This window comes from Neolamprologus multifasciatus, chromosome 5 (assembly GCF_963576455.1).
Source record: "Neolamprologus multifasciatus chromosome 5, fNeoMul1.2, whole genome shotgun sequence".
NCBI classification, from domain to species: Eukaryota; Metazoa; Chordata; class Actinopteri; order Cichliformes; family Cichlidae; genus Neolamprologus; species Neolamprologus multifasciatus.
In genome coordinates, this window is record NC_140443.1 from 1,761,260 (window position 1) to 1,773,773 (window position 12,514).

At 43.4% G+C, this 12,514-nt stretch overlaps 1 protein-coding gene across 6 annotated transcripts in view; it reads left to right on the forward strand.

The window, feature by feature from the left end:
* The window catches only part of pcbp4 (poly(rC) binding protein 4), a 204,145-nt gene that overhangs the window by 108,980 nt on the left and 82,651 nt on the right, over positions 1-12,514 (forward strand). For all 6 annotated transcript variants that reach the window (XM_085160428.1, XM_085160424.1, XM_085160425.1 and 3 more), the window contains 2 exons: positions 933-956; positions 2,002-2,034. In XM_085160428.1, the coding sequence (XP_085016554.1) occupies positions 933-956; positions 2,002-2,034 (57 nt within the window). Of the gene's footprint in view, positions 1-932; positions 957-2,001; positions 2,035-12,514 lie in introns of those variants that run through there.

A 12,514-nucleotide genomic window follows, 5' to 3' on the forward strand; every position in this document is an offset into this window, starting at 1 on the left:
CTAGAAATATATGTTAAAAAAACAAAAACGATTTTCAATTTTTCTGTAGTTTATTGCACTTTTTTGCAATTTATGTAATTACTATGCACTTAATGCAGACATATTATTAAAATCTAGGCTGTAATGGTTGTATTGATGTATAGCAACTTGAAATGCTCCCAAAAATGGCTCCACAGCATGTAAAAATATAATATAAGCTCTGGCGGACTTGGTTCTATGGTAGGTCTTAAAGGGTTAAAACACTTCACAGATCTTTAAACCAGCAGGTTCAGTAACTACAACTGAATTTGGAGAAAAGGGAAACCATAATTGTCTGGCCAGGTCAATTCTCTTCTCCCGGCCACGGAGAATCCCAACAGGAAGTAGTAAGCCTGTCCGAAGTCACCAAGTTTCCCTGAAGTTCACTAATCAACACGGCAGAATGAACAAAGGTTTTATAACTTCAATCATCAGATCGCAGAAGTTGCTCTGTGTTCCTGGACTCCATGTTTTAGAAAGCACAGAAACCTGAGAGCGTTCCTCTCGTCCAGACGTCCCGTGTTCCCCAGAAGAACAGTCCACGATTACCAAACCTTCTATACTCTTTAAAATGTCTCTTCCACACTTGCTGAGAACACAGTTGCTTTCACGTGGCTCTTGTTGTCCCAAACGTCTCCTGTACACGGTCGCCCCGCTGACCTCCTGTTAGAGCTCGCGTTATGTAAACGATGTGAAGCTGGTGACACAAAAGAAAAAGAAGCTTCGTGTTTTATGAAAATGTCAACATGATTAAATGTTGGTGCATAAACATCTCAGCGCTGTCATGCTGCTGCACCTGAAGCAGGTATGCATGCATGTTCAAAACGTGAATTTTGATTGGCTACACGAGTCTGTTTGTTTTTAAATTTGAGGATGATGATTTTCTTGTTTGTGTTTTGTTTTTTTCTCTGCAGGAAGTAGGAAGCATCATCGGAAAGGTGAGCTAACGTTCCCCTCTCTGCTCATCGTGTTGCCCAGTATGAAAAAATCTGATCTGCCAGGAAGTAAAAATCACTCAATCTGTGAAAAAGTCATTAAAATGAACTTTTAAACATTAGAAATCCTCTAAAACCAACATCAACTTCAGGCTTCAGTTTTCTGACATTTGCACGCCTGTCATGATAACATTGGGCGTAATCCTTCTACATGATATGAAGTTGCCGTGAAATGTGCATTAACAGTGCGTAACGCTTCCAGTCAGGCCGTGTCATTCGAGTCTGTACTTCCTGAAAAGGCGCCGCTCTCAGGGGAAGCGAGTCCGTTTAAGCGTGGACGTGTTAAATAAAGCCCAGTAGGATTTTTATCCAAGTATATCACAGCTGAGCGAGGCGCGATAATGACCGCCGGCCCCCGCGGCACATTCGCTAACCGCTGATACCCTTCACCCCCCCACCCACCCAGTCACTTCCAGTATGCGGCCTATTAGCTGTGACACAAAGATGGCATTAAATTACATGATGGTTCTAGTGCCAGTCTGTAGTCACGGTGCAGGAGCTGCTCTGCGGGGCTTCTGCTAGCATAAACAAGCCTGCCAGGCTGACTGGTTTGGGCAGGCTCGGCCAATCAGGACGCTCGTCAGCAGAGATAAATGTCGCGCAGATATGATCCGTGTTAGCCCCGTTTGTTTATCGCGCCGGTGCTTTTCCCGAGCGAATTAGCAAACGTGTGTCACACTCACAGCATCGCACTGTCATACCTGTTAGCCGCCGAGCTCGCCAAGGAGCTCCACCAGTGAAGCTGCCCGCGGGCATCCCGCCGGCGGTTGATTAGTAGGCAGCGAGCGTCGCTCATTCGTTTCCTCACCTGGATGTTTCAGTCACTCTTTCAGTAACAGCAGCTTATTCCTCACACGTGACTTTAAAAACACTGGAAAATGATCGTGTGTGTATTTGATCGTGTTTGTGTTCGAAACCTGCTCAGATACGTCTTCATTAAGGACTCGGTGCACTCGGAGATGACTGTACTTCCTGTGTCTTTCCACAGAAAGGAGAAACGGTGAAGAGAATACGAGAAGAGGTAAGACTGACCTCATCTCCCATCACACATGTTCATTCTTCTGTCATCCTCCTCTGTCTCCCGTTAACCCACAGCAGCTCCTGCTAACTGCAGCCTGACTGTGAGAAATAAGGAGTCATGATTATATCCTGTCAGGGCTCCTTTCTGCTCAGACTTTACTGTAAATACAATAAAAAGGGGCTTTCATCTTCACCACAGCTGTGAGCAAGAATCCGCCTCAAATATCTGAAGCTGTGTTTAGTATTTCTGGCGTCCTCCTGTGATGTTGCAGTTTGCACATTTAGCTGCTCTTTGCCGTCGAAAGTCTTTAAAATGATAGCGAGTGTGCAGGGGAGGAGTTCCCCTGGCATCGGACCTCTCTGACTTCCTGTCTGTCCGAGGAGACGTCGAGCGTGACGAAGACACAAACGTGAGGTAAGAGGGGAACCGAGACGAGGACGCTGGATCGCGCCAATCAGAAGCTCAGTGGTTCAAACTTCAGGAACAACAGCTTCCTGGTGCAATGCTGATGCAAGACTTTGTTCAATGTGTGAAACCAGTCAGTGTCTCACTGTGTTTTTCATTCAGTTGTATTTATATAACTGCAAATCAGAACAACAGTTGCCTCACGGTGCTTTATATTGTGCGGGAAAGATGCTATAGTAGCTTCTTCAGCAGCTGAGCATTGTGGGAAACTCTGACTGGACGGCGCTCCGGTCTGGTGGTGGAACGTTCCCATTCCCAACACATGAAATGATGCTTTATTCTCAAAGCTGTTGGCGTGTCTCGGTGGGGGTGCGGACGGTGAAGAAGTGCATCCACCAAATCTAACAAAGTTGTTTGTGGTGATTAAACCGAAGCTGGACGAAAGCAAAACAAAAAGGTCCAAACGGCCGTGAACCGTGGCGCTCTGACAGCAGCGCTGCTCCCGCCTCTGAACTCTGACAGACTGTAGGTCTGTAGAGTCACACCATCATCTCTCTGATGTTGGTGCGCTGAGGCACAAACAGCATTATCTGACACCCTCGGATGGGAACGTTCACACTGAACCTTTAAGTTGACAGGATGACTCACAGTGAGAAGAACTGAACTCATATTTCACATAAAGACAAAACCCAAATCCCAGCAGCGCTCAGCGTGAGAGCCGTCTAATTTGTTGCCTCTCCGTGATGTCTGCTTTCTCTTCCTGGCTTCATTTGCAATCAGGTCACTTACAGCAGCCGTATGAATACTTAAACACGGATCTATAAGTTCAAATGCTCCACATTCATCTCACTGAAAACACAACACGGCCCTATCAGTGGCTTAATGTATTCAACAGCAGACAGTTTTTATATAAGTGAACAAAGATGCCAAGATCCTCCTTGGAGAGATGCTGTGAAGATGATCCGTGAGCAAACAAGACTCGGAGAGAAGTGCCTGTGTGAGCGTGTATTCATAGCTTTGTGGGGACCGAAAATGGAAGTTTACTATAGTTATGGGGACCAACAGCCCAGGTCCCCACAAGTTTGAAGGCATTTCGGAGACTATAAATGTGGTTTTAGTGTCAGGGTTACAGGTTATGGTTAGGGTTAGGGTAAGGGGCTAGGGAGAGCATTATGTCAATTAGATGTCCCCACAAGGATATAAATACACACGTGTGTGTGTGTGTGTGTGTGTGTGTGTGTGTGTGTGTGTGTGTGTGTGTGTGTGTGTGTGGCAAAGTGTTTCTGCGCAGTGTACCAGGGGCACGGAGAAAAGCTGTCGTACCATAGGCACGAGGAGTGTGTGCGTGCATACGTTAAAACGACTGCCTCATATATCACTCTGGAGAAACAAGGATGAGTTTTTATGTCCCGTCACCGTCGTGTTGAACAGCTCTCCCGAGTCCCTACAAAATAAAAGCTTCTCTGTCGGTTCATCAGCAGCAGACTGAAATATGTGAGCAATGATCACACTGAGATTTTCTTTAACGACAGAATGAGCTTCAAATTAGGTCACACAACACCTTGCGGTGTTTTTCGACAATATGTTTCTGGAGTTAAACGAGTCTACATGAACTCAGTCAGTCCCCTGCTTGTCTGGAAAAATGTAAAATATTAACCCACAAATCTGTTCTGGAGGGAGAAACGACTTTAGAAAAGTGTGTGTTCGGAGAAATGGTTTGAAGATGACGGCACATGAATCAAGACGAGAAACGGGGGAGGGAGCAGGAGGGGGGGCGGAGTTTTCATTTACATGTCGGGGGATTTAAGTTAACTTGTGAAATGTCACAAAAGTAAAATGTGAATTTAGGCGAAAAAGAGATGATGGAAATTCTTTTATGCAAAACAGGCTATGATAATATTTAATACTTGTATATAACCCGAGCACTCGCGCCTTTGCTTGTTATGTTTGTGCTGGAGTGCAGTCAGCAGCTTGGCTTCTTTGGAGAGCGCCCCCCAGAGGAGCTGAAGTGGGAGGCCAGGAAGTGGGAGGTCTGGGCAGTTCTTACTCTGCATCCTGGACATGGATGGATGGACGATTCATCCCTAATATAACAGCTACATTCTTGACGAAATCTTGAATTACATCATGAAGTTTCTGTGAGATAAAGAAACTAACAGCTGTTCCTTTAGAGATATATACAGGACAATTATAGGCTTCATTCTGAGGAAAAGGATGAATGTTTTGAGGCAAACACAAGGCATTTGGGCGGTGTTTGGTCTAATAATGAGTAAGTGATGATCTCATGCTGCAGGAGGTGCTCTGTCCATGGTGCTGATCCTCAACATGCCCCAGAATGGATACTCGGCTTTGTAATTAATTACAGATATATTTTCTTTTTTAGATGATGCAAAAACCTGAGAGCAGAGTAGAAATACAACACGCAGCAGCCTGAAGCACATTAGTGGCATTTACCATGTTAACTCTGTACAAAGGTCACACTCGCTCGAGTTGAGCAGTGCTCAGACGACACTAATGTGAGTTTGACTGACTGATCGGCTGAAACAACCTGCAGCCAAATATGGCTGAAATGCGGCCGTGCCTGGAATTTCTGGCAGATCAATGCTGACTAATGATTCTTGTGGGAAACGTGGCATCAGAGGAAAAGGAGGAGAGCAAACAGAGCCTCGCTCAGACTGAAGAGAGTCGGGAGTCTCTAAAGGGGCCAGTGTGTGTCGTTACAAAACACTTTGTAGAAACTGGATCCAAACGTGGGCACTTTATAAGAAGATCAATCACACTGTGCTCACTGACAGAAACACAGCTCCTTCACTCTTTTAACTTAATGGAGAAGGTCCAGTATGTCTGTGTATATTTAGTATATTGTTGACACGATGGTGCAGCAGTTAGAAGGTTTGGGATTCAAATCGTCTTTTTTCCAAAGACCTGCATGTTAGATTCATTCTATTCATACGTGTGCAAAGATGAATCATTACTAATGACAATTAGTAATGTCACGATTAGTCGACTATCAAAATCGTCGACGACTGATTTAATAGTCGACGCGTCGTTTGAAGCTTTGTAAGATCACAAAAGATGCAGGAATAAGTAGTAGGATTTAAGAGTGTAATAACGGACTGAAACAGAAGATGGCAGCACTGCATGTACAAGGATGCCAGCTGCCGTTAAACCCCGAAGAAGAAGAAGAAGCTGTGTCCCAGAATTCATAGCGCAGCCCAGCTCAGTTTCCAACAATGGCGGCAGCTAGTTAGTTTTAATATTACTCTTATTATTCTTTCTGGGTCACAAAATAAACGTTTAACATATTTTCAGGCGAGAATGTAGCTGTGTAAACCTCAAATATCTGCTCAGTTTATCAAGACACCACATATTTTCAAAAGCGCTCCGACGTTTTTGGAGACGTCTGTTAGCCACTAGCTCGATAGCTAGCCGGGGGCTAGGCTAACTAGAGCCGTGAGAACACCAAACCCACCGCCGTCTTTCGCTACTCAGGTTAAACATGATATATAAGTCACTTAGATAACTTAAAAATGTTATTGTTTGGCTTTTTTCAGTATTTTATTTGTTCCTGAGTAAATCGGTTTGGCTGAGATTAAAGTTATAGTTTTTACACAGCTGAATAAACATCAAGCAGACAGCTGATTATCAGAAGTGTGAGATGCTCGAGAATTTACTCCGGTGTCCTGTTATATTTTAGATAGCAAGGAGTTTATTAAACTTCACCGAAACAATCTGCAAATTTCATTAAAATTCAATAAACTATCATCTTGTCTTTATTTTTAGTTAGCACATACCTTACACACTTACAGCTGTAAGCTAATGATAGTTATATAAGAGCAGATGCTGCTGGTGCAATAAGCTGTACGTTTTACGTCCAATGGATGATGATCTGATTAGTCGACTAATCGCAAAAATAATCGGTGACTAGTCGACTATCAAAATAATCGTTTGTGGCAGCCCTAATGACAATACAGATGTTCAGGACTGCCAACATGCATCACCTGTTAAAGGTGTAACAGCAGTAACATGGAGAGCCCTGCCCTAGAGAAACCTTTCAAAATAAAAGTCCTCAAAGTGAAAATAAAACAGCATTTAAGCAACAAATGAAAGTTCAAATTCAAATGGAAAACTTAAAAAAGACCAAAATTCCAGATGACCCCTAATTTGAGAAAGATTGAAGGACAAAAGACAGAGAAGTGATGCAGATGAGGAGAAAAGAAATCTGATTGTTGTTCTGGAGCATTTCTGTCTGAAGGTGGAAGGAAAGCATGAATATTTATATCCATATTTGCCTCTCAAGGACAAACCACACAGAGTTAGGCTGGATTCGAGCTCTGTTTTCCTCTCGTTACTCTCTTTCACTGCCTGACCGGCTGCCTCACTCTCAGTGTATCTGCAAACTGACAGATCACAAACACTCAGCCCGTTGTACATTTGTGCTGATGAAGCCTGTATGAGATCTCGTGTATCAAGGCTACATTTTTACACAACGCCGTGTTTGTGACGAGCTTTCTGGCACAGACGGAGACGACTCTGCCTGCAAGAAGTCCCTTTTCATCATGTCAGTGAAAGCATTCATGTCAGGCTGCTGCTCTTCATCGTGGCCTCACACACAAACATACACATACCTCGACATGCATGCAAACGCGCGAGCACACACAGCCTGTCCTTTATCACACACAGATGCTCACATGCTGCGAGCGTGCCTCCCTAATAAAGCAGAACAGAGCAGACTAATCCGGTTGAATGACACGGCCGTCGATCCTTCCTCTGCTCCAAATGAAGAGTAATGAAGACAGCCGTCCCACGCTGCAACAGCAAGACGGCGCACTGCTGCACTTATTATGACTGGAGGGGGAGGAATGAGGGGTGAGGAGGAGGAGATGGAGAGGAAGATGGGTGGAAAGGTGAAAAAATAGAAAGATCTGGAAAATAATGACAGCCCAGATTCCCACTAGTGGGAGAACGTGCACGTTCAAAGGTGTGTGTGATTTAGCTTCAGTGGAGATGTGTCCACATGCTTCCTTCTGTTTCTGCCACTATAATATTTTACTTTTATCTCCTTGAACGTGCTCGTGTGTGTTAGTTCTGCTGTGGCACGTGCACAGAGAGGTCTGAGGTTGCATTCATTTAATAAAGAATTCAAATCAGCTTGAGGTTCATGCACACCTTTGTGCCGCACTGCTGATCTTTTTAAGCTGCAGAATTCCCCTCATCATCATTCTCCCTCGGATATGTCGGCGCTTCTGCTCTTTCAACCCCTCCACCAGCCCCAGCATCCACCAGTAAGCTCATCACTCCCCAGTTTCTCTGTGACCTGAACATGAAGGCAAAGTTGTCAGTTTTGTTAACCCCGTTTCAAAAAATAAACCAATCAGTTTATCGGACCTTTCAGAGTATCTGTGTTTGGATCAGACTCACGGTACCACCAGCTGACCACTTCCTGACGACCTACGAGTCTGTTTGAGTCATACACCAGCAGCAGCTCATCGGTTTTTCAGTTCTTACATTCAGAGGAAGCTGGTGTGAAGATTTAAGGAACATGCGTTCAGCTCTCCTGGTTCCTGTGACGGGAACAGCTGTGGCCGCCAGACTGTGGAATTCTCTTCCTCAGAACTTAAGATCTGCAGACTCAGTGATTTCTTTTAAAAAACAGCTAAAAACATCTTTTTAAAATTGCATTTTTGTTAACTTTTGACTGTTTTTGTTTTTTTTTACCTTGTAAAGCACTTTGTGATCTTTTATCTAGAAATGTGCTATATAAATAAAATTTTACTTACTTACTTACTTCTGATGAAGGTTAGAGACAGGGTTTTAATAGTTTTGCAATTTTCATTAGTTTTTATTTTTATTTAGTTTTGACTTCAGATTTTCAATTTTATATCAGTTTTAATTAGTTTTTACCAATTGTTTGCTAGTTTAGTTTAGTTTTTATGTTTTTGAAAATCCTTAGTTTCAGTTTAGTTTGATTAGTTTCAGTTATAGTTTTAGTTGTTTGCAATAATTAAGTGTAACAAAATCCCAGTTTCATTATATCAGTCATTCTGCTCATCCTTGGGTATGTTGCTATTCCAGCTACCATACTGCACCCTGGACAGGTCGCCTGTCTGTCGCAGGGCTAACACGCAGAGACAGACAACTCACATTCCCACCTATGGGTTCTTTAAATAAATAAATAAAGGCAGATGAACAACCATTGATACCAGGCAACTATAAAATGTATATCTTGGCCCCAATGAGACTATTAACTCTCGCAGCACCGGGTGTTCGTAATTTTGGTTCAAGTGAATTGATAAACTTTTTGAAGGTAATTGACTCACACAGTTGTGTAGATATCCCCGTCCTGTTGTCTTGGGATGCATCACGCTGCCTTGCCTGGGGTTAGCTTCTGTTTCTGGGGATGAGGGTTGAGTGTGCTCCCTTACCTTCTCAAGCTAAGCTAGGTTAGCCTTCTTGTGTGAGCTTTTCAAGTGCACTTTAAGGTTTGTGGGATTTTTTTCCCTTTAGAAATGTCCCTCATAATTTGTCTGTTTCCACTACAAGACACTTGCTTTATCCAAAACACAGTCATATTCAAAGTAATCCCAAATTGGACTCTGGCTCCCGACTTTTCCTGACATGATTCTGCGCGTGGACGGAGCAGCGACACAGACGACTCGACTAACGTGCTGCCACCTGCTGGCATAATGAGACACAGCAAGAAAAAAATCTGGAAACTAAACTTCATTTTCACCCTTGACTCTTGTATGACACGCACACATCAATGAAAACTAAACACATTTTTGCTATAAATTCAGTTAATTTTAGTTAGTTTTGTGAACACTCATTATAGTTTTAGTTAGTTTTCCTTTTTTTGTTTTTATTTTTATTTCCGTTAACGAAAATGTTTTTTCACTTCTAGTTTCCGTTAACGATAATAACCTTGGTTAGAGATGAAGATAAACCAAAACAGGGTCTGTGAGAGAATGAAGAAGAAGCAGCTTTCACTGTGGTAATTTGTTTGGTTTGTGGTGTAAAGTGTGCTCATTTCACTTTGTGACCAGGACATTTGTAACACTGTTATATTAAACCCTATGAAGCTATCAGGAGTTTTAGTTCTACTAATTTGTCAGGGGACAAAAAATAATCAACCTAACGAACACACACTGGGAAATATTGTGATTAAGAAAGATGCTTTTCTTCCCTCAACATAAAGAGATGGGTTTCAACTCTAATATCAGTGAGGTCATTGGTAGTTCATGCACAGTTTGGGGTTACACCAAAATGAAAAAGCTTCTAACAGGAAACCTGTGATGCCAAAACACCAATGTAGCATGTGGCTAATAGACTGGGCAGGTACGCCGGTGATGCTAATGGCTGTTTTATTTGGATTCTGGTGAAGAATTAAATGTGGAGCTGCAGCTGCGATTAGCTGTAAGTCATAATGTCTCACTCAGGGAAACTCAAACAGCTCAGCTACATTTTGATAGAGAGAGGGAACAAAGGAGGGACGAAGGAAAAGATAAAGAGGCCAAAGGGAGGTTAGAGAGGGTAACTGATAGGATCGGGGTTAAGCAGGAGGATACCGATGTGATGGATGGAGAGGATTGCAACTCCGCGAGGCAGATGCGGAGGAGGAGGTATCGATAAATCCCGATGCTGATTAGATGAAAGGATAAAAGAAAGGGAGACGGATGAAAGAGGGGATAACGGGTGAAAGAGGAGGGCAATCTTGGAGGAGGGGCTTGTAGTTGGAGGATAAAAAGCAAAGGATAGAAGGGTGGAGGTGGGTGAGAGACAAACAGACTGAGGAGACGGCAGCTAATGTATTTTTATTGAGCTAATAAACGGTGTGAGAGTGGGAGAGAATTATTCCATCAGTGCTTTATTACCAATAGCTGTGCATGTGCACACTCACAGAAGCACACACTCACAGAAGCACACACTCACAGAAGCACACACTCACAGAAGCACACACTCACAGAAGCACACACTCACAGAAGCACACACTCGCACCCAGAGAATATTTGTTCTATTTTCATAACAAAGAGAGGAGCCTGCAGTCTGCTGAGGGTAAGGGGGGGGGGGGGGGATCTAACTGATAAACAACACACTAAATGAAATGCACACTCACACACTTTCACCCAAAGCAGCAGCACGTGAGCCGGCGCTTCATCACAGACGCAGGCGCCGCAGAGGGCGGCTTGACGTGAAACTTCTTTTCTCAGTTCATGCAAATCAGTGGAGCCGCCGTGGAGAGATGACTGTTTTACTGCAGCGTCCAACCTGATGCTCCTGTACAAAGCAGGTCTGATCCAAAGGTCCTGAGAAAACAACAAACAGCTGGCCAGCTGTTTGTAAGGAGGAGAGGCGGGTCGAGCCTGGACAGAAGAACAGTCCATCGCAGGACTAACACAGACAAACACACCTGTGGTCCTCTTCAGTGTAGAATCAATAATTAACACTTTAAAACCGGTCGGAGCAGGCAAGCAGGTCGGAGCTGTTTTGAGCAACTACTTTTAAATCCCGGTAAATCTGCAACCACGTGAGCTAGCACAAAAATTTCTTTTGCATATGAAACCGGAGGAGTTGTACTTACATCTTATGCCATCAGCTTGTTCTCGGTCACAGTTTCCTTCCACATATAACTTTGCAAAAACTGCATAAAAAGCACTTGCAGCAACAAAAACATAATATTCCAGAAACATGCTTTGCCGATCCGATCAGCTGTTTGTAACACTTCCTACGTCCATCAGTGCGAACTATCGCATGTCCGCCATGACCTGCCTGAAACCAGAAGTGACGTCATTTTCGCAGAAATGTAGTTTTTTACCATCAGGGCCTCATGAGCCTATACTGGTGTTTTTAAAAGTTATCTTTGACTTTATGACTTTCTGTGTGGTTTCTGGGATGCTTAGGACTCATATTGCACTGCTGCAAATAGTTTATTTTGATGCATATGCTGCTTTTTTGCAAATTTGCATCATAATATTTATTTTCGTTTTTCCTGCAGTGTATAAAAATTGGTGTATTTCAAAAATAAAACTATGAAGACACTCAAAATAAATGTCCTGTGGTGGGAAACTATTTTGTGCAACTTTTTTGTATTTACAGTTTTGAGGGATAAGCCTCTTAAATTTCTCTAACTAGAAATATATGTTAAAAAAACAAAAACGATTTTCAATTTTTTTGTAGTTTATTGCACTTGTTTGCAATTTATGTAATTACTATGCACTTAATGCAGACATATTATTAAAATCTAGGCTGTAATGGTTGTATTGATGTATAGCAACTTGAAATGCTCCCAAAAATGGCTCCACAGCATGTAAACATATAATATAAGCTCTGGTGGACTTGGTTCTATGGTCGGTCTTAAAGGGTTAACCTAACAGGCTGTGGGAGGTCGTACCCAGCTCCACACAGAGCCCACTGGGCCTGTGGATGTGAGGTGACAGCTCTAACCGCTGTGCCACCGATGACGTTTATATATTTGTTACAGTAACAACACTGGTCGGTTACAACAGTTGCCACTTGTTTCAAAGTTTTCGTGGTTACCGTGGTGATAGGTCTCCTCTTAAGAGTCTAATGGCGTTTTCACACCTGCGCAGTTTAGTGCGTTTAAATCAAAGTCTGGCCTGTTTCCCACTCGGCACGGCTCACGTGTGCAGATATGAACAGATCGCACTCGAGTGTGGACCTGAACAGCAGGTGGAGGACGTACAGTTCCAATCAAAGTCCGGAGCGGTTCGTTAATGGCGTGGACCGACCCCCAAATCAACCAACTACCAGGTGTACGTTACAAGTTTGAGCTGGAAAACGTCCCGCAGCCACAAATGCTTTGTGGTTATGAGAGAAGGTGCTACAGATGTGCAAAGGTCTGTACGGGCTAGCAGCTAGCCGCGAAATGAAGCTAACAATTCCCAGTTTTCCCAAACAGCACCTTCTTCCTGGATTTACTTTTGCTGTGGAGTTCACTTGGATTTTTTTATGTGTGTAAAAACACGAAAACTCTTTCTAGTAAGACTCAGTTTCAGTGTCACTGTGACAAATGGATCGACTGCTCGTTACTATCCTGCGCTCCACCGTGAGGGCGGGC